At 40.4% G+C, this 27,808-nt stretch overlaps 2 protein-coding genes across 2 annotated transcripts; one reads left to right on the plus strand and one right to left on the minus strand.

Annotated features, from left to right (window-relative positions):
• The first annotated feature begins 1,646 nt into the window (after nucleotides 1-1,646).
• Nucleotides 1,647-2,951, plus strand: LOC141620855 (uncharacterized). Its single transcript, XM_074437616.1, has one exon. It carries the CDS (start codon nucleotides 1,647-1,649, stop codon nucleotides 2,949-2,951), a length of 1,305 nt encoding a protein of 434 aa, XP_074293717.1.
• An 18,274-nt stretch (nucleotides 2,952-21,225) lies between these two features.
• Nucleotides 21,226-23,937, minus strand: LOC141620857 (uncharacterized). Its single transcript, XM_074437617.1, has 4 exons — nucleotides 23,580-23,937; nucleotides 22,781-22,930; nucleotides 22,104-22,528; nucleotides 21,226-21,807 (listed from the first exon to the last, which is right to left on the minus strand). Exons 1-4 carry the CDS (start codon nucleotides 23,935-23,937, stop codon nucleotides 21,226-21,228), a joined length of 1,515 nt encoding a protein of 504 aa, XP_074293718.1.
• Nucleotides 23,938-27,808: the final 3,871 nt, after the last annotated feature.

Genomic DNA, 27,808 nt, shown 5'->3' on the forward strand with positions numbered 1-27,808 from the left:
GCATCTCAGTACGATGCTCTATCTTATCGCCTCCTTCGACTTATATATGAATCCTTATCATGTTTGGAGCTTCAGCTATATAAAGTCATTTATATCAACCAGGCAACATCAGTAACTTTTGTCGTAGCATTGCATTAAATTTGTTTTAATGTTCTAAAAGTAATTGTTATAATTTTTTGTAGTTGATTTATTCATACGTTTTCATGTATATAAAATTATAAATACATATTTAAAAAAAAAAATCTACTAATTATAATAGAAAAGTTGAAAACATTAAATAATTTTAAAATAATAAGTGTACAAAAATTACAAATTAATTTTCTAATTCTAATAAGAAAATTGTAACATGGTAGTAACTTTTTAGAAACACTAAAATATACTGTATAAATTATTAAATTAAATTTATATGTATTTATTTCCAATTTAGAAAAGGATACGTTGATAAGTTAACTAAACTTGTGAGCATATATACTACTACTCTTAACTTTGTATTGTATTTGCACAAGAACTCCCCAACTTTGTTTATCACTATTGTTATCGTTGTGCCCTGCGGATAGGTTTGACTTTGTTCTAATTACTTCTTCAGTATACAATATATATTTAGTAAGTACTACATGGTACTCATTAATTTCCTTGAAATTACAAATCTGTAAGTAAATGGAAGAGCGAAAATTATGCAAGTAACGTAACAATCTCAAATTGCACGTAGGAAAGAAACATCGGAGTCAAATTTTGCTTTTTTAAAAGAGAGGAGTGTGCATGACAAAAATTATGAAACACCCGCATAAAGCAAATTAGGAGTCTAATCTTGAACGTTATTAGTGCAATCTGAATTATATTTTAGACACCTGCAAAATAAAAGAATCGTGTTAATTGAAGCGGTTGATAACGGAATCGAAATAGTGTGTATACACATCTCATAAGTAAACAAACAAAGACAATTAAGGAATTTATTATTAAAAGGGTTTATAATTTATGGTAACAATGAGTTTATAGTTAAATATCTCATGATAATATGTTGTTAATCATACCATATTAAGGTTATTAACATGTGCCCTTAGGGCACATTTTAGAAAAACCGTAAAAGAAAAAGCACGGTGTCTATACACATCTCATAAACATCCCATAAGTAAACAAACAAAGACAATTAAGGAATTTATAATTAAAAAATCGAACCTTAATGTCGTTATCTTTTTTTTAGCATCATCAATTTAATGTACTCCATAAAAACCTGTAATCAAATAACAAATTATGAGTTAATAACAAATAATCAAATAATATTATTCTATGAATAAAACTATACTGAGCATATATGCTACTGCCTAACTAAATAACTAATAACTAATAATAATAATGTTATGCAACAACGCAAGGTGTATTTTTTTGGTGCACAACGCAAGGTATATATAAGGTGATGATTATAATAGCATTAGATTAGAGTTGCAGTTTCAATTAAATTGTACTCTAACATGATAAGAGTATTTGAAACTATATCTTTTGTTAAATTTTTATATTTATTTTAAATTTAAGAAGTTCATAAGATTTGGACTCTCCGTAATCGCTCGAAAAAAGCTTCCTTTAATAATATAGATAGATATTGATAAACAATAAGTTAGGGTTAATTTAATTCGACCAAGCAAAGAATAATGGCTGCCCATCTTTATGATGATTATCTCCGTCACTTTCCTCCTCCTCGTCCTAGTCTCATAATCCCCAAACAACCACATCTCAACCACGGCCAATCTCGCATCGACGATCTTAACGACACCTTACTAGAGTTGATATTCATAAAGATTGTCCAATGGAGACATCTCGTTACTTGCAAATGTGTTTCTAAACGTTGGAATTCAATTATTTCGAGTCCCGAATTTGCTCGTTACCTTACTCATAAATATTCCCCTTTCACATTGATCCTTAGTAACAGACGGACTGAGTACGACTGCCTTATTAGCGAGCACCCGTACTTCCAAACACATAAACTTCGCCTAAACGATATCTTCCCTACTAATGATCCTTCCAAAGACATAGTTGCTTATCACAATGACATCTTGGTATTGCGCTATTACAGCCAAAGAGGATTTGCGTATTACATTGGCAATCCAATTACTAAACAGTTTATTATTGTAGCTCCCATAACACCCGACTATCCGGAATCTTATATGCCCAATATTATGGCCGATGTCTATTACAGATTTCACTCTACTTGTAAAGTTGGTTTGGCCGGAGTTGTTAACGGAGTTAGTACCATTGATGATGCTTCTAACTCAACAAATAACGTCATTGGATTTCGGATTATTCTTATTAATAAGGGAGGGTACCGCTACGAAAACTACCTAACTTCGGAAATATATTCTTCTGTAACCGGCAAATGGAGGAAATACAATATCAATGGTTTGGGTTTCGAATTCAGATCATACTTCAGTAATCATCCTGTGACTTCGAACAACAGGGTTCATTGGCGTGGTAAGTCTAATAAAATTCTAGTAATTGACCCCTTTGTTGACGACACATTATCGTATAGTGTACTAAACCTACCTAGTGAAATTTGGGAAGACAGCGTGCTTGGGTCTTGTCAAAATCGACTTAGAATAACCCAGTTCGAATCAAACAAGGTCACTCCGAGAATCAAAGTATGGGAATTAGACGATGATAGTTTGATTACATGGGGAGATAATATCATGGCGAAGTTAAGGCTAGTTATTAACTTTGAATTGAAGCCACATATTTTTGATCAGGTTTTCTGTCCTATTGAAGTTTTGTTCTCGAGTTTTGTACGCCTAAAAAATGAGATGATTTGTTGTCATCCCAATGATCCTGACATTGTTTACTTTAGGTACCGAGATAAGTTGCTTCAATGTGATTTTGGTAAGAGGAGATTGAGAGTGGTTCGTCATTGTACCACTACTTGGTCCAATAGATTTATGCTTGTTCATCCACTGATGGCTCCGTAATTGTAATCGAATCCTAGAAGTAATACCGAATAATAATCTTACATTAATGTTGTTGTTTCAAAATCAAGAAAAACTGAAATCTATGCGCATACTCCTATTTGATTCATATGTGCAAATTATAAATCCAGAGGTCTCTTGTTTAGTTTCAAAGTGAATTTGGTCTTTTCATGTTTTTAGTCTGATTGTCTTAATGCTCGTAACTCTATTGTAGAACCTGACTTGCCTCGTAACACTATTCTAGTAGACGATCAACTTAATCAAGCTGTGACTTTGAGCAACAGGGTTCACTATCGCGGTCTATTCAATAAAATTCTAATAATCATCCCTTTGTTGACGACATTTTATCATATTGTGTACAAAACCTGCCTAGAAAAATTCAAGAAGACAGCGTACTTGGTGTAGAGAATTAATATGATATATATTGAATGAATAAATTGTAGAGAAGTCAAAACAGAATAATTAGGACTCTAATTATTCTCCTCTAATCTTGCTAACAAATCATGTGTATAATATCTTTAGCTTATTCCTCTCCTAATTTGTAGAGATTAGTTATTCCATTCACACATTAGTTTTGTATTATAAATAGCAATGTAATTCCTCTACTGTAATCATCACAAAAATATATACATTCTACCTTTCTATATGGTATCAAGAGAAAGGTTGAATCCTACCTCATAAAAACCTCCATTTTTTTTCCGTCTTTCCTACACTCGATCGCTATGTCGGGTGCCACAATCCCTAATCCAAATGATCCTACCCATCCTTTTATCCTCATCAATGTGCATTCCATCGTCAAATTTGATGGTACCAACTATCGTCAATGGCGCACCCAACTAGAGTCGCTGTTCGACGGTTATGGCCTTACCTCGTTTATTGACGGGACTGCACCACCCGCTACAACAATTGCTGCCACCGCTGACAAGCAAGCTGCCCCAAACCCAGCGTATGCCACCTGGTACCGGCAAGACCGTTTGCTCTTTTCGGCCGTCTCTAGCACCCTTACCCCCGCTGTCTCCCCTATCCTCAACCATATGGCTACGACTCGCGAAGCATGGGATGCCATTGCATCATCCTATGCTCGCCCCTCTCGTGGCCATATAAAACAACTCCGCCATAAACTTAAACATACTACCAAAGGAGCCTTATCCATTTCCGACTATATGAACCGCATCAAGACTACTGTCGATGAACTTGCTCTTTTGGGTACCATTATCCCAAACGAGGATATCACTGATCAAGTACTCGAAGGTCTTGATGACTCCTACCAACCTGTCATCGATGCAATTAACGCTCGAGACACTTCAATTCCTTTCCCTGACCTTCTCGAAAAGCTAATCAATCGAGAACTCACCCTTGCTCACACCACGACCCATCCCTCCCCTTCCCTCGATTTCCCTGCCGTGTCTCATCCCACCTACACCCGCCATAACACCTACACCCGCCCTAACCATTCCGCTGCCTCCACCAACCCACCAACCGCTGCCTCCACCAACCAAAACCCTCGCAACCCATACAAAGGAAAGTGTCAATGGTGCCATACACAAGGTCATACCCTAGCCTATTGCACCATATTTAAGAACCTATACCCTGGTATAAAGGTTCCGCCCTATCCCCGCACCAACCAGTCCCCTGCCCAAGCCAACCCTACGACCCTCAACTCCCCCAATCCCTCCCCCTGGTTGTTAGACAGTGGCGCGTCGCACCATGTCACATCGGACCTTGATAACCTTGCCCTTCACCAACCGTACGATGGTACCGATGAGATAGTCATAGGCGATGGCACCGGTCTTCAAATCCTCCACACTGGTTCCTCCTCTATTTTCTCTTTTAAACTTCACAATATTTTTCATGTTCCATCAATGCACAAAAATATTATTTCCGTCTCAAAATTTTGTCTTGATAATAATGTAACCATTGATTTTTGTTCTACGTCTTTTATTGTGAAGGATCTTAAAACTGGAGCTGCTTTGTTCACGGGACCAGCCAAGGATGGAGTTTACTACTGGCCCATGCCGTCGCCGCCGCAAGCCAACGTCACCTCCCTTTCCACGGATGACCTACATCATAGATTTGGTCACCCTCATTTCTCTGTTTTAAAAAGTATTGTTTCAAGTTTTGATTCCAAAACAATTATTACTAATAAAGATTGTTCATCCTGTCATTTGTATAAGAGTCACAAATTGCCGTTTAAACAATCATCACTTAAGTCCGAGTCACCGCTCCATATAATATTCAGTGATTTATGGTCATCACCCGTCCATTCAATTAATAGCTTCAAATATTACGTCATTTTTGTTGATCATTTTACTAAATTCACATGGTTATTTTCGCTAAAGAAAAAATCTGACACTCACTCTACTTTTCTCGCCTTTAAATCCTTAGTCGAAAAACAATTCAATACTCCGAATAAATCTTTTATTCCGACAATGGTGGAGAGTTTGAGAAATTAAAACCCGACTTCGCTACATTCGGAATTCAGCATCTCACCTCTCCCCCTCACACACCGGAACACAATGGCTTCGCGGAACGACGACACCGGTACATAGTTGACACTGGCCTTGCTCTTCTCGCGCACGCCTCCATGCCCTTGCAATATTGGTCGTATGCCTTCCAAATTGCCACATATCTCATAAACCGCATGCCCACCCCCACTCTCAAAAATGACTCTCCTTACTTCCGCCTTTTTCACCAACATCCCAAATACAATAATTTCCATAACTTTGGAAGTCTTTGTTTCCCCTGGCTTCGCCCGTACACCCACCACAAACTTGAAACCCGGTCCATCGCTTGTGTGTTTATTGGCTACTCCCCGTCACAACACTCTTACCTATGTCTCGACCCCTCTACAAACCGGGTATATAGCTCTCGTCATGTCCGCTTTGTAGACACCACCTACCCTTTCGCCAACTTGTCACCCCCCGCAGACCCTCTCCCCACATCCGCTGAATGGTGTGACATCTCCGTCCCTGCCCCTAACCTCTCTGACCATCCTCAAACCGCACCCGTGACAACCCCGCCTGAACCCGACACCCCTGTTTTGGACCCTGCCTCCCCTGCCTCACCCACCAACTCTCCTGTCTCCCCCGCCACACAGCCCTCCCCTACTCCACCACCGCCTCCTCCGCCACCTCCCCATCATCATGGAACCCGAGCCTCTCATAATATCTTTAAACCCATCAATAAACTCAACCTCACCGCTCAACTCCACTCTCCCGAACCTACCAACGCCAAACAGGCTCTCCTTGACCCCACATGGAGGTCCGCCATGGAAACACAATTCCAGGCTCTCCAAAATAACCGCACCTGGGAGCTTGTTCCCTCATCCCCATCTCAAAACATTGTGGGTTGTAAATGGGTTTTTCGTACCAAATACAATCCCGATGGCTCCATCCACAAACACAAAGCCCGACTAGTTGCAAAGGGATTCCATCAACGACCCAGACTTGACTACTCGGAAACCTTTAGCCCAGTCATTAAGCCAGTCACGGTCCGTCTGTTGCTCAGTCTTGCCGTTACCAATGGTTGGCCGCTCCGTCAATTGGATATCAACGATGCCTTCCTTCAAGGCACCCTCACTGACACCGTCTATATGGCACAACCGCAAGGTTTTGTTGATCCATCAAAACCAACCCATGTTTGTAAACTTCGCAAGGCTCTCTATGGACTAAAGCAAGCCCCACGGGCTTGGTACAACGAACTACGTTCATATCTCCTAAGCGCTGGTTTCACAAACTCGATTTGTGACACCTCCCTTTTTGTTCTCCACGGCTCTAACCCTCTTTTTGTACTCGTATATGTTGATGATATTATTGTTACAGGTGCTTGCTCTACCAAAGTCACTGCCTTCATCTCCGCCCTCTCCGCCAAGTTTTCCCTTAAAGATCTTGGCCCACTCTCGTACTTCCTCGGTGTTGAAGTGCAACCCAGTCCTCGCGGCTTGTTTCTTAATCAACATAAGTACACACTCGATCTCCTTGCTCGTGCCAACATGTCCGATGCCAAATCGGTTACCACACCAATGGATGCCTCGGTCACTCTCAGTCTCCGTGATGGCCCAGCTCATAATAATCCCACTCAATACCGGACCCTAGTTGGTGGCCTTCAGTATCTCTCCCTTACTAGACCGGATATCGCGTATGCCGTTAACAAGCTCTCTCAGTTTATGCATGCCCCTACGGTTTGTCATTGGAATGCACTCAAACGACTATTACGTTACCTAGCTGGCACTCCATCTCATGGTATCACGATTTTTCGTCAGTCACCCCTTACTCTTCACGCCTTTTCTGATTCAACTTGGGGTGGTAATCCTAATGACCTCACTTTGACAGCTGCTTATGTTGTTTACTTGGGTCGTAACATTATCTCATGGAGCTCGAAGAAACAGAAAACAGTGGCCCGTTCCTCTACCGAAGCCGAGTATCGTTCAGTTGCTAATGCTACTGCTGAACTTATTTGGCTCAACAGCCTACTCACTGAATTGCGCCTCAAAATTCCTGCTTCGCCAGTGGTGTACTGCGACAACATAGGTGCTACAAGCTTCAGTGCTAATCCCGTCTTCCATTCGAGAATGAAGCATCTTGCTCTTGATTATCACTTTGTCCGAGAAAAGGTCCAAGATGGTTCCTTACGCGTTGTTCCTATCGCTAATGATGATCAACTTGCGGACGCACTCACAAAACCTCTGCATCGAACTCGATTCGATATGCTTATGTCCAAGATTGGACTTTCCCCGAGGCTGTCCATCTTGCGGGGGAATGTAGAGAAGTCAAAACAGAATAATTAGGACTCTAATTATTCTCCTCTAATCTTGCTAACAAATCATGTGTATAATATCTTTAGCTTATTCCTCTCCTAATTTGTAGAGATTAGTTATTCCATTCACACATTAGTTTTGTATTATAAATAGCAATGTAATTCCTCTACTGTAATCATCACAAAAATATATACATTCTACCTTTCTATATAAATTACATTGAGTATGATACATTATATATAGTACAAGGCATATGAGATACAACGCAAAACCTAGTAACAAACTACCTAAGTTACATAAAGAAATGCTAGATTCTAGGAGAGGAATAAGGAGGATATTTGAATGATTATTATGAGATAACCATTCCCTTAATTGTAGTGTTGACTATGATTGTATATCCTTGATACGCTCCCTCAAGATGGACGGTCGTAGAGTTAGTCCGATCTTGGATATTAACAGTGAGTAGCGCGGCGTAGGTAGAGGCTTCGTGAACGAGTCAGCCAGTTGATCATCTCCATTAATATGTTGGACTCGAATAGTACCAAGATTAACTTGTTCGCGAACAAAATGAAAGGCAAGTGCTAGATGCTTCATTCTTGAGTGGAAAATCGGATTTGCGGAGTAGTTTGTTGTACCCAAGTTATCACAAAATAGGACAGGAGTATTGGTAGGACGAATGCCAAGTTCAGACAACAAGGACTTTAACCAGAGAACCTCAGCAGTCGTATCAGCGAGCGCGCGATATTCGGCTTCGGTTGTGGATCGTGACAGAGCCCTCTGTTTTTTAGATGACCAAGATATGGGATTTTTGCCAAGAAAGACAATGTAACCTGTTGTTGAAACGTAGTCATCTTTGTCACCACCTAAATCCGCGTCACAGAAGGCATGAAGAGTGGAGGAAGTATCCTTGAGTAAGGTAATGCCGAGGTGAATTGTTCCACTGAGATACCGAAGTAATTTCTTAAGAGCAACCCAGTGAGTGGATGTCGGGTGGGTGAGAAATTGAGCCAATTTATTTACCGGATATGCAATGTCGGGGCGCGTGAGAGACAGATATTGAAGACTGCCGACAATAGCTCGATAAGTTGTTTCATCGTGGATAGGTTGATCGGGGTGCTTTGTAAGTAGCTGGTGTGATTGCATAGGCGTGACAGAGGGTCGACAATCCGACATATTATATCGTATCAACATGTCGGAAATATACTTCGATTGATTTAAGTGAAGACCTTTCGTTGTCGGGGTAACTTCCATGCCGAGGAAGTAAGAAAGCGGACCAAGATCTTTGAGAGAAAACCGAGTTGAGATGGCTGAAATGAACCGATTAACTTCGTTGATTGACGGACCTGTAATGATAATATCGTCCACATATACTAAATCAAATAACTTCACATTAGTTTGATCAAAAATAAATAAGGAAGAATCAACAATGAATTTTCGAAAACCATAGTGAGTAAGATAATTTTGAAGTTCTGTATACCAAGCACGGGGTGCTTGTTTTAAACCATAAATCGCTTTACTTAACTTGCAAACATAATTGGGTTTGTCGGGATTAACGAAACCAGGTGGTTGAACCATATAAACAGACTCATGTAATGTACCCTGAAGAAAGGCGTTATTCAAGTCAATTTGGCGCAACGACCAACCATTCGTAGTGGCAAGAGATAGTATAAGGCGGATGGTGGTAGGCTTAATTACGGGACTAAAAGTTTTGGAGTAATCAAGACCGGGCCGTTGATGGAAACCTTTAGCAACAAGGCGGGCTTTGTGTTGCTTCAAGCTCCCATCGGGGTTGTACTTGATTCTAAAGACCCATTTACACCCAATGGTATTTGGAATGGAGTCGGGGGGAACAAGTGTCCAGGTCGCATTGCGGGATAAGGCATCGTACTCGGCTTGCATTGCAGCGCGCCAAAGTGGATCAACAAAGGCTTGTTTAACAGTGGTTGGTGTAATGTATTGAGTAGGGACTGATACGTGCATTTTATATAGTCTTTTTAGCCTATTTTATGCACGTATTTCTATGCTTTTATCGTGGTTTTATGCTACGAAATGCCCCGAATATGCTACTTTGGGTTATTATGTCTTAATTGCAGGAATGAACCAGAAAGTAGCGAAATCAAGTCATTTACCGTCCATTTTGCATGCATTTGGAGAAAGAGTAGATTTGGAGCGGGAAATATTCTTTGTCTTGGGATGCGTGAAGGTGTTTGGGCACTAAAAGGATAAGTCAAAGGCAAATTAACGAGAAATAAAAGTCATTGAAGTCAATTATCACTCGATCGAAGACATTCTTGGTCGATCGAGTGGTTTTAGGTTGAATAATCAGTCGATCGAGTTGTGTTCCTACTCGATCGACCAGTTCCTGTATAGCCTTACTCGATCGAGCACCCTTCTTGGTCGATCGAGCTGTTTTTGAGTCAAGTTCACTCGATCGAGTGATTTAAGTGGTCGATCGAGTGGATATTGATGACGGGCTGGGCTTTTTAGTTATTTTCCGTCATTAGGTCTAATCCTACTCCTAATTTCTTATAAATAGGAGTAAGGGTTGTCATTTGCAATCATCCAATAATCGGAGGATCACGTTGCTCTTCTTTTTTCTCTATACACTGTTACTTTTTATTCCGGATCCTTTAATCTAGTAATTTCTTCTTCCTTTATTCGCTTTTAATGTTTATTCCTTCCTTTATTATTGTTCTTGCTTATTTTATTATGAGTAGCTAATTTCCCGTAGTATGTTAGGATTAGGGAAGCCGTGGTAGCAATGCCTTAATTGTATTAAACAGATTAGTCTTGCGATAGAATTGTATTAGGCAATTTAATTGTTATCAGGTCGAATGAGTGACATACAGGAGACCAATAATTTTAGTTAACCCCGACCTAGATCGAAAGATTGGAAGGGAAGGCTTGCCTAATTACAATAGGGTATTGCAGTGAGGGCGAAAGTTAAGCTGTTTACACTCTAGGGCGGTTTAAGGACCGAAAGGTGACGACCATAGCTCTTCTTATCAATAGTCTAATCGCCTTAATATTCCCGATAGTATAAGATCTGATAGCTGCCACGGTGGACCGACTCTTAGCATACTCCCTTCTCTCTTGCTGTTAATTTCTCTTATTTATTTCCCTCGCTTCAGTCCCTAGTTAGTTAAATCAATACAAAACCCCCAATTGTGACATTTAGACAGATAAATAGACAAGTAGATAGTACACCGCCTCCCTGTGGAGATCGACCCTACTTACCGCTGACTTCTGTTAGTAGTACTTAGGTATTTTATTTTTGGTACGAAACGACAGTATCAAATTTTGGCGCCGTTGCCGGGGAGGCAATCTATTTATTTATTTGTTTAATTTTATCTATCTTTAGCCTCAAGGGATTTTTCCCTTGAGGCCGTTTTAATCTTTTGTTTAGTCTTTGTTTTGATAGGCCTTACGGGTACTACCTAGACAGTTCTAGGTGAAAGATAGTCAAAGGGAAGGCTTGAGTACCTTTGACCCACCACCGATGTCCCATTTTATGGAACAGACGGTGATTTACCATGGGGATGTGGTTCTCACGAGCACAATGCAGCTGTAGTTGTGCCGCCACATCCGCCCCATCAATGGCTACCGCAACAAGATTCCCCTGACATACAAGAAGAAGACCTTGCGGAGCTGAAATTCTTGATGGAGGAACTTGCATTCCAAGTGCAAGAATATGTCTCGCGATTTGATGAGCTCGAGTCTGCAGTTGCTCAATTAGCAAATTTGAGATGGAGAGAGAAGAGATCGCGGAGCCGACTATATTTGATGAGAATGCTTGTATCACAAATGCAAGAGAGTGATAGATATATGGATGCTCGAATCCCGAACTCGGAGTCACAAATAGCTCGGTTAGCGGTGAGATGCAAGAAGAAGAAGTTTATCTTCCGAGAGCGGTTTTTTCGTAAGGAAACCGTGTTGCCCAATGATGAGGATGACTTCTATGACTCGGACGACGAGTTCCTATCATATTTCACTACCCCACGCGAAGATTTCAGCGCTATACAGGAGGAATCACTCGATCGAGTGACAATTATTGGTCGATCGAGTGACTTTTCAGAAGAACTTGCTCGATCGAGTGATATCACAGCTCGATCGAGTGGAATGCAGGAGGATAGTCCTCGATCGAGTGATTCTGCCACTCGATCGAGTGAAATGCGGGAAGAAATTGGTCGATCGAGTAATAATTCTGCTCGATCGACTGATTTGGTCATTGGGAGCTGTAATTCGTCATTTGGGTTTGATTTAGATGACGACTTTGACGATGATAATGGTTACGGTGAGTCTCCCTTATTCAAAGCCGAGCTGGATGCGCTTGAGGCCGAGATTTACGGGACGAATTCCACTGAGGGCGACGGAAGGACAGCTGGGTCGGTATTTGCTCCAAGCACGGATGAGGTAATAAATTCTTTTATCTACGATTCCGTCATTGAGAGCGATCAACCTGAGGTAGTGAACGATAATTTAATTATTGTTTGTTTAAATAGTAAATTGCCTCGTTTGACTTATGCTTTGCCTTTTAATGCTATACCCCCTCCCACGTGGACGAATAAATTAGCAATTATTCACCGTCCTTGTCGTCTCAATTTTGTCAATCTGAAATGGAGCCCTACTTTATTGACAATTGCTCCCGCGCTCCTTTATTTGGTGGATAAATTTAGGAGCGCCCATAGGAAATTTGTTAGACTTAAATGTCTACATATCTTTATTTCCTACCTTGCTATTCCACTTTTGTGCTACTTATGCTTTTGTGTAGCACATGCGCAGATGTATGATTTGATGCTGCGCGCTTTGAGCTGTTTTGATCGTGATTAATTAGAAGGCTCGAAGAAAAAGAAGGTCGATTTGACTGATGAAGCTAGCGCTACCCGGGAGGCAACCCGGAGATTTTATTTTGTTTTTATTCAATTTCAGTTGTAATAAATGGTTCTTATACCATAAAACTATCTCAGTAAGCTTGTTTTTGTTAAGTTTGCGGGCTGTTTTAGTTCCATTTTGCAGGAATTACATCGAGGACAGTCGATCGAGTAGTCATTCTACTCGATCGAGCACTTTAGCTGAGAGATCTTCTCGATCGAGCAGTCAATCCTCTCGATCGACCACCTGCAGAAACAAAACCACTCGATCGACCACATCACCATTCGATCGAGTTGTTCTTGGATGCCCACTCACTCGATCGACCACTGTTGGACGGATATCGAGTGTATTTGACTTGGATTAGCTTCCTGAGACGGTTTTCCGGGCCCTTAGCAACCTCCCATTTCATGGTCGGTTTGGGGAGGTCCCCTTATTTCGCGCTATCTTGTAAGTTTCCCGCTTTTACTCTCTTTTCTTCCTTTAGTTTGCATTTCCTTTCCTTGTTTTGGTACAATGGGGGCATTGTACAGTTTGGTTTGGGGAGGTTTTGCATCCATATCCATGTCTGCATATTGTTTTTATTGCATTTCAGTAATCACGTTTAATTTTATGTTTGCATTGTTGTTCATTTTCGTTAAATTCAAAAATTCATAAAAATTTGAAAAAAATTGAAAAATTTCAAAAATTTCACGTTTATTTTAGCATATAGGTTGAGTCGGAACGGTAGATTTCCATGATGATATTGCTCTGCAATTGTCTTTTGCTTAAGCCCTGCATTGAACTATTATCTTTTTAGCTTGTCTTTTGCATATCTACGAGTTAATGTTTAATTTAGCTGAACGAATAGACTTAACCTGAAATTTTGGCAACCTACTTATAATTTCTAAGGATTAGAGCCTTATAAACTGGTGTCATTTATGACCAGTTTCATGTAGGATTGTGAGTAGTATACTCCTTGCATAACATGTATCATCAATTTGCACATATATGAAATTCAATTGCTTTTTGCCGTCATACATTCGGGTTAGTGGTTGGTGTCACATGCAGGGAGGTGCTTACATTCCCTTTCTTTCATTTTTACCCATTTAACTCCACATTAGCCAAATTTGCCAGTTGACCTCTAGCTACATCCAAATTTAGCCTGCCTTGTCAAGCTAGTCTAGATTGTTGTGTTGCGGTACATATTTCATTGTATCAAGTTTGGCTTGTATCTATTGTTTTGGAGTTGGTATTTATGAAGAAAAGGAGTTGAAAAACGTGAAAAAGAAAGAAAAGAGAATCGAAAAAAAAGAAATGAAAAAATGAAAAAAACAGGAAAAGACGTGAAAAAGAAGAAACCGGAAGAAATAGAAAGAAAAGAAAAGAAAAAAAAAGATGTTGTTTGGTTGACGGTTTCTACTCCTATGTTCTATCTTATTTCATATGAGGAGTATGTTTGGTTCGGTTTGGTGAGATTTATGCCAATTGAAGGGCATGTGCTATTCCATAATTGAGTTGGAATCGGATGTTGATATATGGTTCTGTTTAGGTACTAGCTTGATCACCTATACCTCCACATTTCCATAATTGTTTTGCCTTTTCTTACCCATTGCCTCACTTAGCCATATTTTTGTAAGCCCTCGGCTGTGACAGGACCTTGTTTGGTTGGAATGTGTGTACGGTAGCTAGAATTGTCTATCATATTAGTTGCATGCATGTTAATGTGGGTCGTAGTTTAGGTGAGCGACTATTCCTCTTTCTCTCTTTTACTTATATATGTTCACCCTTTGCTTCATGAGAGAAGAGTGACCCGTGAGAGTCCATTGTTAAAGGTCTTGCAAGGTCGACGGTTCAGTTTTATTTACAAACATCTTATAACTCGTTTGCATTTGACTGTCTTGCTATAAGTGTTAGTTTGCTTGCATTAAATTGGCTTAAGCGGGCATTTGTAGCTAGCTCTGAGTTATTTTTCCGTTCCATTAGCGTATAGTTTTGAGTTTACTCGGGGACGAGTAAATGTTTGGTTTGGGGAGATTTGATACGTGCATTTTATATAGTCTTTTTAGCCTATTTTATGCACGTATTTCTATGCTTTTATCGTGGTTTTATGCTACGAAATGCCCCGAATATGCTACTTTGGGTTATTATGTCTTAATTGCAGGAATGAACCAGAAAGTAGCGAAATCAAGTCATTTACCGTCCATTTTGCATGCATTTGGAGAAAGAGTAGATTTGGAGCGGGAAATATTGCTGTCTTGGGATGCGTGAAGGTGTTTCGGGCACTAAAAGGATAAGTCAAAGGCAAATTAACGAGAAATAAAAGTCTTGAAGTCAATTATCACTCGATCGAAGACATTCTTGGTCGATCGAGTGGTTTTAGGTTGAATAATCAGTCGATCGAGTTGTGTTCCTACTCGATCGACCGGTTCTGTATAGCCTTACTCGATCGAGCACCCTTCTTGGTCGATCGAGTGCTTTTTGAGTCAAGTTCACTCGATCGAGTGATTTAAGTGGTCGATCGAGTGGATATTGATGACGGGCTGGGCTTTTTAGTTATTTTCCGTCATTAGGTCTAATCCTACTCCTAATTTCTTATAAATAGGAGTAAGGGTTGTCATTTGCAATCATCCAATAATCGGAGGATCACGTTGCTCTTCTTTTTCTCTATACATGTTACTTTTTATTAGGATCCTTTAATCTAGTAATTTCTTCTTCCTTTATTCGCTTTTAATGTTTATTCCTTCCTTTATTATTGTTCTTGCTTATTTTATTATGAGTAGCTAATTTCCCGTAGTATGTTAGGATTAGGGAAGCCGTGGTAGCAATGCCTTAATTGTATTAAACAGATTAGTCTTGCGATAGAATTGTATTAGGCAATTTAATTGTTATCGTGTCGAATGAGTGACATACGGGAGACCAATAATTTTAGTTAACCCCGACCTAGATCGAAAGATTGGAAGGGAAGGCTTGCCTAATTACAATAGGGTATTGCAGTGAGGGCGAAAGTTAAGTCGTTTTTACACTCTAGGGCGGTTTAAGGACCGAAAGGTGACGACCATAGCTCTTCTTATCAATAGTCTAATCGCCTTAATATTCCCGATAGTATAAGATCTGATAGCTGCCACGGTGGACCGACTCTTAGCATACTCCCTTCTCTCTTCTTTGTTAATTTCTCTTATTTATTTCCTCGCCGGTCCCTAGTTAGTTAAATCAATACAAAACCCCCAATTGTGACATTTAGACAGATAAATAGACAAGTAGATAGTACACCGCCTCCCTGTGGAGATCGACCCTACTTACCGCTGACTTCTGTTAGTAGTACTTAGGTATTTTATTTTTGGTACGAAACGACAGTATCAGGGACATTGGCTAATTTAGCATATTTCGGGTTCGGCTTTCGGATATTGTTGGACAGGCGTGTTGCGTGGTGAGGAGGAGGAGGGGGTGGAGGGGGGTGGTGGGGACGATGATGGGGTGGATGTTGGGTGGTCAGGGGAGGGTGTAGTGACGGGGTTAGAGGAGGGGCTGGTATTAGTGGGAGCAATATGGGACGAACCAGTAGGAGGGTTGGGATTGGATGACAAAAGAGGAATAGACAATTGGCACCAATCAGTAGGTGTGATAGAGGTAGGGTCAGTAGTGATGTTCATGAGGCGAGAATATGGATATTGATCATCAATAAATTTGACATGTCGGGAAGTGTAAACACGAGAAGTAGTCGGGTCAAGACAAAGATAGGCACTTTGAGTGAGTGAGTAGCCAACAAAGACGCATTCAACAGACCGGGGTTGGAGTTTGTGATCAGTGTATGGTCGCAACCAAGGGAAGCACAAGCATCCGAAGTTATGAAGTTTGAGATAGTTCGGTTCTTGGTGAAATAATTTAAAATATGGGGATTACTTATTTAGTACTGGGGTGGGCAGACGGTTGATTAAATAGGCAGCTGTGGTGAACGCATATGGCCATAGGGAGAGAGGAAGACGGGCGTGGGTAAGTAATGATAGGCCGGTTTCGACAATGTGTCGATGCCGTCTTTCAGCGAACCCATTGTGTTCTGGCGTGTGAGGTGGGGAAGTGAGATGAGTGATGCCAACAAGATTAAGGCCGGATGTTAGAGTCGTAAATTCGCCACCATTGTCGGAGTAAAATTTACGAATTGGTTTATCAAAGTGTTTTTCGGTAATGGCTCGGAATTTATTAAATGTATCTTGTGTATCGGATTTGCGTTTTAATGGGTAAAGCCAAATATAATGAGTAAAATGGTCAACAAAAATTACGTAATATTTAAAGGAGTCGGAGGAAATTATTGGAGAAGTCCAAACATCGGAGAAAATTAAATCAAGAGACGTAGTAGAATGTAAAGACGATTTGCCAAAAGGGAGTTTGTGGCTTTTATTTAAATTGCAAGCAATACATGGTGCTAAATTGGAAAAACGGAAATTAAGTGTGGAGCTAAGAAGCTGTAGCGTTTTGGATGACGGGTGGCCAAGTCGGTGATGCCACAATGCTTGACTCGGGGACGTGACAAGGTTGGCTTGTGGGGAGGGAGGAGTCCAGATATAGGAACCATCAACAAGCGGGCCTTGAAGAAGAACCGCTCCCGTCTGAATTCCCTTAACATAAAAAGAAGACGATGAGAAAACCGCATAAGCATTATTATCGTGACAAAACTGAGAAATAGATAATAATTTACGGGATATGGATGGAACAACAAGGACGTTTTTAAAGCAAAGAGAAACAGGAGAAGATGAAATAGAAAAAGAACCAGAGTGGGTAATTTGTAGAGCAGATCCGTCACCTATGACAAGGTCATCCGGACCGTCATAGGGCTGATGGAGAGACAAGGTATTGAGATCATCTGTGATGTGGTGCGAAGCTCCACTGTCAACAGTCCAAGAGCGGGTTGGGGGTGGAGTAGAGTGTGAAGCCGTGTGTGCCTGGGGTGGGGGTCCTCTCGGTTTGCGGGTGGGGAACACAAAGGTGGGGTATTTGGATTGAAGGTCAGGGCAATCGGATGCAACATGACCCACTGTGTCGCAGTATTGGCAGCGGCCTTTGAAAGGTTTCGAATAGGCAGGGGGCGAGGTGACAGTGGTATTTGGTTTGGAGGATGAATGTGTGGCACGATTTTGGTAATTGTTTCGATTGTTGTTTCGGTAGTTAGCAGCATTGGCAGAGGGGTTGAAAACAGAGGAGGAGGGTTCGTTTTTGATACGGAGCTCGTGTTGAATAAGTTTTTCGTGTAATGCTTCAAAGGAAATAGGCGTATCACGAGCACGAATCGGTTCGATGACAGCCCGGTATTTGTTGTAATTGAGTTCATTGAGAACCTTGTTAGTGATGTCATCGACATCCATGGGGTGTTCTAGCTGGGCCAAATCATCGGTGCATGATTTTATGGCTGTCATGTAGTCGGTGATGGTCATATTGTCGGTGTGTGTGATATTTTCAAGGCGATCTTTGATTTGGAAACGGTGACCACGAGACGAATTGGCAAACGTTTTGGTGAGTGTGGTCCAAGCATCGTGCGATGTCGGGTCATTAGCAATGAGAGCAGCAATGGGAGGGGCAAGGGTTCCAGCAAGAGCACCGAGGATCAATTGATCTTGACGGTACCATGTCATGTAGGCGGGGTTGGCTTTAGTGGTGGTTTGGGTGTCGGGTGGTGTGGGATTAACAGTAATGGTTTTGGAGGGGATGGGTGCAGATCGGTCAAGAAAGGAGAAAAGAGCAAGGCCATTCATGATAGCCCTGACTTGGAATCTCCATTGACGGAAAGTGACCGAATCCTTTAGTTGAATGCAATTGGAAAAGGTAACAATGGTGAGGGGTTGGTTGGGTTCATCGGGGTTAACAAGTTGAAGTTGGTGAGCCATTCGGAATGATTGATCGGAGAGCACAGGAGACGTGAATAAGGCGTTGAAGAATTTTTTTTTGTTTCGATGATCGTAAGGATCGATTAGGCTGATACCATGTAGAGAAATAATATGATATATATTGAATGAATAAATTACATTGAGTATGATACATTATATATAGTACAAGGCATATGAGATACAACGTAAAACCTAGTAACAAACTACCTAAGTTACATAAAGAAAGGCTAGATTCTAGGAGAGGAATAAGGAGGATATTTGAATGATTATTATGCGCGAAAGTGGTGATTAACCCCCATAACTTTGAGCAATTGTGAGATTAAGCCCCATAACTTACAAATGTAGCAATTAAGCCCCATAACTTTGACAAAAAGTGAAATTCAACCCTGTTTTTAATTTTAACATAAATATATCATTAAATCATTTAATATTTAGTATATGGTACATTAAATAATTTTTAATATTTTAAAATTATTTATATATTTTATTAATTAACATAATTGTTAGATAAAATATTTTTAAAAGTTTTAATATAATTGATATGTACATATGAAATCTCTCTACAAATTATATAAATTTTATGTAATTCATTTAAATATTATTTTTTTCCCAAAATGTATAATAAAATACAATTTATAAATGTATAAAAAAATTATTGTATTGATAAATTGTATAAATGAATGAAATTGATTTTTTTTTTGTGCAATTTTGGTTAGAAATCAAAAAATTGGATTCGATTTCACTTTCACTCAAAGTTATGGGGCCTAATTGCTACATTTATAAGTTATGGGACTTAATCTCACAATTGATGAAAGTTATGGGGGCTAATCACCACTTTCGCGGATTATTATGAGATAACCATTCCCTTAATTGTAGTGTTGACTATGATTGTATATCCTTGATACTTGGTTCCTGTAGAAATCGACTAAGAATAGCCCTGCTCGAATCAAATCAGGTCACTCCAAGGATCAAAGTATGGGAATTTGATGCCGATGAGGATTTGATCACTTGAGGAAGTAATAAAACCTTGGCCAAGTGAAGGCTAGTTATTGACTATGCCTTAAAACCACATATTATTGATACAGAATTCCCTCTTATCGAATGCTTCTTCTCGATTTATACAGGCCGCAAAAATGAATGTGAAGTCGCTCTTAAAAACCCTTCATATCGTAAACCACCTGTTATAACACTGATTGAACAAATTCCATCATGGACTAGCTAATACGGAATAATTGGTAAGTGTATCGGAAAATTTGAAAAACGAGAAACTACATTTAACTCTTTTTAGAAGAGGTTTACAATTTAGCACGGTGTAAAACTGTCGTACTCTATCTTGCTCAAGTTGGAAAACAAACATTCGGAACGATTAAGAACGTTTTGTTCAATTTCAAAAAGAACATGGTATAATGTAGGGACTAAGAAGTATTTATACCAAACATTCGATTCAATAATGCTACTCATGCTCGTTTGGAAAATGTCGGACACAAATGAGTGTCTAAGTATATTGGACTCTGTTATTTTAATGAAAAATATGCATATATTGACTTGAATTATTGATCCAATTGTCATGGCTGCAATGTATTGGGTTTATCGGAGTTGTAGATGGAGTTAGTACGCCGGGAATCACTAATTCATACGATTACAATAATGGGTATCAGATTGTTCGAATCACAGGCGAGGATGAAGTTTAATTGTGCAAATATACTCTTCTGAAACGGGTCAATGTAAGCCGTACCCCTTTAATATGTTCGGATTCAATTTCAGATTCTCGGCAATGGGCGTGACGTTTAATAACAAGGTGTATTTTCATGGGACGGAATTGTCACAAATTCTAGTCATAGACCCCTTTATTGACGATATTATGGTGCCTCGCCTACTAAACCTCCCTAGCGAAATTCAGCGAGATAGTGTACTAGGAGTCTGTCAAAATCGGCAACTAGCTCAGTTCGAACCACGTTGTGTCGGTCAGCATTACCCAAGGATCAAACTATGGGAAGTTGCGAGTTATGATAAATCGATCACTTGGAGTAGTAATCATAATAATATGGCCGAATTGCGGCTAGTAATTGATAGAGCCATGCCTCCAATTGACCGAATATTTCAACGTCGTCATTATCCCAAAGATTGTGTGGTTTGTTGTCATCCAAATGATCCTAATGTTGTTTATCTGATGTACCGAAAAACAGTGCTTTGTTGCGACGTTTTTAGGAAGACATTGAAAGTGGTTTCATATCGTAATAGTGGATGTCTTGATAGCTTTGTATTCCTGCATCCATTGACATCTTAATAATGAATTAATTCTTACGGCATGTTGTGAATTTATCTTGATGAGTATATCGAACCAAGTATCAGGTGCCTGGCCCGTCTTAAATTTTTTGTTTTTACGAAACATTACTAGAAATGATTCAAGTCCAACCACAGGCGGAGCCAGGATTTGAACTTAGGAGGGGAGGGAACGACTAATTTCATAAGGTACACTCGAAAAAATTTCAAAAAATTTAACTAAAAACAACGAAAATTTCAAACTGTCTTACGTAACGTAGTTGTGTTTAATGTTCGCTTTTTGGTTTGCTGATAATGCATAGTCCAAGGTTACCAAGACGATCAAAGATTCGGAGACGTAGGCAGTGACGGAACAAGGTTGGATGTTCGGGGGCTTATACCGACCCACATAATTGGTGTTGAAAATAAGTTAATAACAATATCAACCAATCAATTAATGCATTTCATAAAGAAAATTGTTTAGATAGTATTACATCAACAGCAAATCCATGTTTGGTAAGTTGGGATTTTATCAAGGTGAAGAGAAGAGTTGATGCCGAGGCTTGAAAATATGATTGCTGCCAATGGTGGATCGGAAAACCTCGAATAATAAAGGGAATTCTTGCAATCCAAATAGAAAAATCGGTATGCAAGAGAAGACGGAAGTGAAAATCCAAGCATATCCAAAGTTGAATATGATGTGAAATGTGGCAGTGAAAGCCACCATCATAGTAGCTATCGAGAAGAAGAGCAATGTGAGTCCGATCATTAGCATTTGGGGCAAAGACTGAAGAAAATCCTTCTCAGCATACCTCGATGTCATGATCGATAGGAACATTAGAATCGAGGCTGTTGAGGAAATCAACGAAACTGAATCTGAGATGACAAAAATCCATAACCAAGCATCTTGGCTAGCTGGAACCTTTAGTGCAGCTCCAAATACTACGCCTGCTATAAGCGTGGCGACAACACTACAGGATCCTGCTGTTTTTCGTAGCCATTCTTCTCCTTCTTTTCTTAGTTCTTTGTGTTGTTGGGTAAATAAAGCCTTTGCTGTCAGACCCTCTTCATTTTTTGATTCTGCTAGTTGAGGTTGGACAATGTCTTCAACAACCTGATTCATTAGATCATACAAGGATTGTGTTAATTGTGTTACGAGTTACTCCCTCTGTCCCGCTCATTTGTTGTCCTATTCTATTTTGAGGTGTCTCAGTCAATAGTTGTCATTTCTATTTAAGGATTGCATTTGATCAGCAATTTGATTCTACACATCCAATTTGGTCCACTTGTCATCTTATAATTGACCACCTCCCTTTTTCTTGGTCTTTGCGCCAAACCAAAGGACAACAATTGATCGGAACAGAGGGAGTATATGAAATACAAGAAAAACAGAAACAGAGGATAAGGCACCTTAAACCATAGCATCTCTCGCTGCATCTGCAATGCAGCGCCTGAGATGCAATTGAGTCTATCAGAAGACGGTAACTTGGCAGCCAAATGAAGTATGTTATCACCCGTATCCTTATGTATATAGGTCGCTAGCAAATCTTTGATGGCACCTATCTCAAAAATCAACCTAAATATAGTTTCTCGACGGAATTGGACCGCCACATGAAATATGCTTCGGTGTTTCTCATCCAATTTCCAGATCAAATCAGGATACCGACCAATAAGCGTAGTGACAAACTCAACATTACCCACTTCAACTGCCACAAACAGTATCCGCCAAGGATCTATCATTAGGCTTGCTTGGCTTTCTTGGGGTTCCTGCAACACTCTTTCCCATAAGCGTTTTACCAACTCGAGTTTCGCTTGTAATGCCTTTTTCTCCTTGCCTGACACTACACTTTAACTGATACTTGTTAATGTCTCTATTTTTTGAGGAGATTTTTTCTTAGAGAAAAACGTACATAATATAATGGGAATATTTATAATAGTTGGGCCTCAACCATCACCTTAAGGTTTTGGTTGAGATGGTTCATCTATCACAGAATCAGTTGAGTCAGAGGGAGCATTATTATTATTATATAAAACTGAAATACAAACGGTTTGCGAGCTGATAATTAAAGAAACCACATGAAACTCACATCTATTGTAGAATCTACTCCAAAACCCTTGAGATTTTTTAGATGACTTCTGAGACTTTTTCGCCAGAACATGTAGGGGTGTCTCTTTCGTTTGATCATCACGAGCAACGGCTAAATCTGGATGATCTATTATAATTCCAAGTGCGATATCTGCAACATATATTTTGCCCGTGTTAAGAGTATAAAACCAATCTTAAGACTCCAGCTATTAGCTTAAGTTTTGGTTAAGATGCTTCTTGACATGGTTATCAGAGCCACTGCGACCAAAAAGTCACGGGTTCGAATCCCACCCCCCTCAACTCCTCAACTCTAAGTGGAATATTAAGCACCAGGTAAGGGAATGCCTGCTGGCTGCAGTTGCATCCACACTTCAAGCCCAACGGGGCTTCCCGAATTGGCATCGAAAAAATATTGTATTCACGAATTTGGAATGACTTATGATATAAGTGATCATTTTGTTTTCATTTGAAAAACATTGGAATTGAAAATCTTCATTATTTTGATTGCCAGATTCATTGTAAAAATGAGGGAACTTTCTTACACGACCACAATTATGTCGTAGGACTCATTATTTCACGAGAATTTGCACTTCCTAACTCGAACAAACGACGACTTCAAAAAGCGAAGGCCAAAACAGATGTAGATTAGGGAGGGAGAGACATACCATATAAATCAGTATTGATAATACTAAAGAAAAGAGAGATCAATTCCTTGTGGACGAGGCTATGGGTGCACTTTAAGAGGTAATTAACCATCTCTCGGTGTCCTAATAGCGCGGCCATATGGAGAGGGGTCAGACCTTTGGTGTTTCGAATCATTGGTAAATTATCGTTAGCCTCTACCATAACTTTGGCAATTGCCACCGTCCCTGAAGCCGCTGCAAAGCATAGTGCTGTATTTCCGATGTTATTTGTTAGAGCCAAAGTGTGCCAGGAATTTGAGCGTACCATTAAGGTTACTAGCTGTGACACAAAATCAACATGCCCTGCCACAGCCGCGATATGCAGTGCCGTGTCGCCTCGCTTTGTGATTTTCTCAGTGAAACAGGTGTGATATAGGTCGTGAATCTGTGATGCTGTTCTCCAGTCCCCTCTTAGAGCTGCTTTGTATAGCCGCACCCCATAATTCAAGTAGTCATTCCTTCTTGACTCTGTCATTCATCAACGTCATGTCAATAGACTGCTACTCTGCTAGTTAGTACTCCGTAGTATTTTTTCCCTTTTCATATCTTATCATTTTTACCTATTGTTTTAGTTAATTTTACCAAATAGAGTCCGGACAATTCACTTTTTTCACTTAATTGGTTGTTCACTATCAATCGATTATTTATCTATTAGTATTGATCTCGAACAATACGTCCGGTATATATAAAGTTTTTTTTTTTTTTTTAATGTATGATAGCCTCATTAAATTTTCAGATTTCATCCCATTGTATTTTTTTTTTTGAGAAAATCCCATTGTATTTTTATATAAGGGAGAAAATGGAACAGATAAAATAATCAATAGAATTGAGTAAAGTCAAAAAATTAAATATGTATTCTGTGAAGACGGGATATAGGTTGCTAGTTGAGGATGGAGCGTCGGAGGTCGAGCAGTCCGATTTTGCAAATGAAGGTTGGTTATGGAAGACGATTTGGAAGGTCCCTGTTCTCCCGCGGATTAAGGTTTTTATGTGGCAATTATGCCATGAAGCGATTCCAACGAAGGTTAACATTGCTCGTCGTCTGGGTAGTGAAGATGTCGCGTGTCCTCGCTGCCATAGTGAGCGAGAGTCTTGCCTTCATGCTATACGTGGTTGTGGGTGGGGTAAGGAGATTTGGGAGGAGGTGGGGATTGGTACGGGGGTGTGGCGGGGTGTTGCATTGGTGAGAGATTGGGTGGAGGCGACTTTGAGGGAGTTGGGGGAGAAGGAGAGGGTGTTGTTCCTTGTTACTTGTTGGGTGTTATGGGAAAGGAGGAATAGGATGGTTTTTGAGGAAGAGAGGTGGGATGTGGGAGGGATTATGAGGAGAATTTGGGGTATCATATGGGAGATGGAGTCGGTGCAGGACAATAAGGTATCGAGTATTGTGGAAGGGAGCCGGCTAGGGAGCTGGGAACCGCCGGGTAGTGGTGTGTCTAAAATCAACACGAATGCAGGGGTCGTGGAGGGTGTAGGTGTGGGATTGGGAGCGGTTAGTCGGAATTCGGCGGGTGAGGTTGAGTGGGCTGTGGTGTTGCAACGTGGCTCGGGGTGTGCAGTAGATATGGCGGAGGCTGAAGCGATATTGTTGGGACTGCGTGAAGCAATCAGGATGCAGTCAAGAAATGTTGTCATTGAAAGCGATTGTCTGATCGTGGTTGATGATTTGAAAAGGAATAGACGTGGTAGAAGTGAATTATTTGCGATGTATGAGGAAATTAGACAGCTTAGTTTAAGTTTTGAGTCGATTGTTTTTAAGCATATTAGTAGGAATTTTAATAAGTTAGCACATATGTTAGCACATGCTATGCCATGGTTTCATGGTAGTCGGTTTTGGACGTCGGATTTGCCAGCTGAGTTTGGTATTGTAGCTCTCTCTGATGTTAGTAATATAATTTAAGGCCTTTATGGTTTTTAAAAAAAAAAAAATTAAATATGTGATTTAATGAATATATTTTTTTTACCACTAAACTAATGATTCTTTTTATAAATTTTCTCATATTATTTTAATGTATTTTTTATTTGTCATTCCAACTACGCATGTGAGTGTTTTCGGGCATTCACTGTCAGTCCCAAGCCCGGATAAAGGAGGAGGGTTGCGGTAGGTCTGTGGTAGCCAGCATAAAAACTTAGTCACATTTTATGGACATGAATCGAAATTTGAACATCGTTTGGGCGTCTCCTCAGAAACGACGCGGTGCACTTCTTAGACCCGGATGTAGTGAAGAGTATGTGAGGGTTGTTAGGTCGTCGTCCAGAAGCGACGCGCCACCTTTACACCTGGGTTGGTGTCAAATAGGCAAGGGTGTGCTACATCTTCTAGGCCCGGGTGTAGTGAAAAATATGCAAGGGTTGTTAGGTCGTCGCCCGAAAGCGGCGCGCCACCTCAAAGTATAGGTGTGGTCTCAAATGGGTTTGGATCTAGAAAGCATGGTCAAGAGCGGGTAAAGAAATCAAGGCATGACTTTAGGAAGGGTGGTAGGTTACGTTTTGGTACTTGGAATATTATTGGCTCTTTGATAGGGAGACTAGCTGAGTTAGGGGAGGTTATGAAAAGGAGGAGGATGCATATAATGTGTCTACAAGACACAAAGTGGGCCGGAGATAAAGCAAGGGTGATAGCGCCTTAGGGTTATAAGCTTTGGTACACAGGTAAGGACAAAAGTCGTAATGGAGTGGGTATTAATTGTCATTGATAAAGATTACATCGATGATATGGTAGAAGTATCGACAAAGAGTGATAGGATTATGAGCATTAAGCTTGTAGTCTGGGATGAGGTGCTGACTGTGATAAGTGCTTACGCACCTCAAGTAGGATTGGATGCTTCTTTTTTACGAGCCTTCTGGAAAGATCTGGAAGAGGTTGTAGAACGAGTCCCTATATTGGAAAGAAATTGATCATTGGTGGTGACCTCAATGGGCATGTGGGTACTAGTCGAGTTGGCTTCGAGAGCATTAATGGGGGTTGTCGTCTCGGGGAGAGAAATGAAGCAGGAAGTGACATATTAGATTTTGCTTTAGCATATGACTTGGGCATAATGAACACTTGGTTTGACAAAAGGCATTCTTATTTGGTGACTTATAGGAGTGGAGGAAATGCTAGTCAAATTGACTTCCTTTTGGTAAGGAATGTGCGTGTGGAGGAAAGAGTACACCGATTGCAAGGTCATACCCGGTAAAAGTACCGCAACACAGCATAGGCTAGTGGTGCTTGATTTTCGGGGTAGGAGAGACTTGAGGAAGAGAAAGGTAATCGGTGATCAGAGGTAAGAATCAAGTGGTGGAAGCTACAAAGGGAAAACCAACAAGCGTTATTTTTGGATAAGTTCAGAAGGAGCGATATTTGGTCGGATTGCAAGGAGAAAGATATAGATGCAACGTAGGATAAATTGGAGCATGTTGTAAAGGATTTGGCGAGGGAGGTGTTAGAGGAATATAAAGGAAATAGACCATCAAGTAAGGACACATCTTGGTGGAACGATGAGGTGAGATAAGCGATAAAGACAATGCGTGAATGTTATAAGGTTTTGGGAAAATGCATGAGTGATGAGAACTTTGAAAAGTACAAAGAAGTTAGACGAGCCGCTAAAAAGCTAGTGCGTGATGCGAGGGCAAAAGTTAACCAAGAAGTGTATGCCAGGTTGGACACGAGAGAAGGAGAGTCTATAAACTGGCCCGCATAAGAGACCGAAAGACGAGGGATATTGGGAGAGTTAGGTGTGTGAAAGATATGGACGACAAGGTTCAGGTTCAGGATGACGAAATAAAGGCAAGATGGTGTTCTTCCTTTTATACTTTATTCAATGGACATCGGGAGCAAGGTTTTGGGGATGTACAAGTAACACAAAGTATGGCTAATCGGGTATTTGTGCGTAGAATACAAAAGAGTGAAGTTAGAAAGGCGTTAAGGAAGATGGGGTCGAAGAAAGCCGGGGGACCGGATGGTATACCCATAGAAGTTTGGAGGTGCCTGTGGGAGAAAGGAATCGAACGGGTAACCATGCTCTTCAACAAGATTTGGAGGAGCAACAAGATGCCATTAGCTTAGAGGAGAAGCTCTCTTGTCCCTTTGTATAAGAATAAAGGTGATGTTCAAGAGTGTTCCAATTATCGTGGAATTAAACTTATGAGTCATACGATGAAGTTATGGGAGCGAATAATCGAGCAAAGGCTTAGGAAATATGTAGACATCTCGGATAACCAATTCGGATTTATGCTTGGAAAAGATCGACTATGGAAGCGATTTTTATCATGAGACAGTTGATGGAACACCATCGTGACAAGAAGATAGACCTGCACATGGTTTTTATTGACATGGAAAAGGCATATGATAGGGTAACGAGAGA

This window comes from Silene latifolia, chromosome X, assembly GCF_048544455.1.
Source record: "Silene latifolia isolate original U9 population chromosome X, ASM4854445v1, whole genome shotgun sequence".
Taxonomy (NCBI): Eukaryota; Viridiplantae; Streptophyta; class Magnoliopsida; order Caryophyllales; family Caryophyllaceae; genus Silene; species Silene latifolia.

What these genes read in the sequence shown, in the direction of transcription:
- LOC141620855 (XM_074437616.1), top strand. Translation starts at nt 1,647, where the DNA reads ATGGCTGCCCATCTTTATGATGATTATCTCCGTCACTTTCCTCCTCCT.
- LOC141620857 (XM_074437617.1), bottom strand. Translation starts at nt 23,937, where the DNA reads ATGACAGAGTCAAGAAGGAATGACTACTTGAATTATGGGGTGCGGCTA. An exon ending in AATGATTCGAAACACCAAAG is followed by an intron (nt 22,931 to 23,579) that starts GTCTGACCCCTC and finishes TATATGTTGCAG; the next exon opens with ATATCGCACTTGGAATTATA. An exon ending in GAGAGATGCTATGGTTTAAG is followed by an intron (nt 21,808 to 22,103) that starts GTGCCTTATCCT and finishes CTAATGAATCAG; the next exon opens with GTTGTTGAAGACATTGTCCA.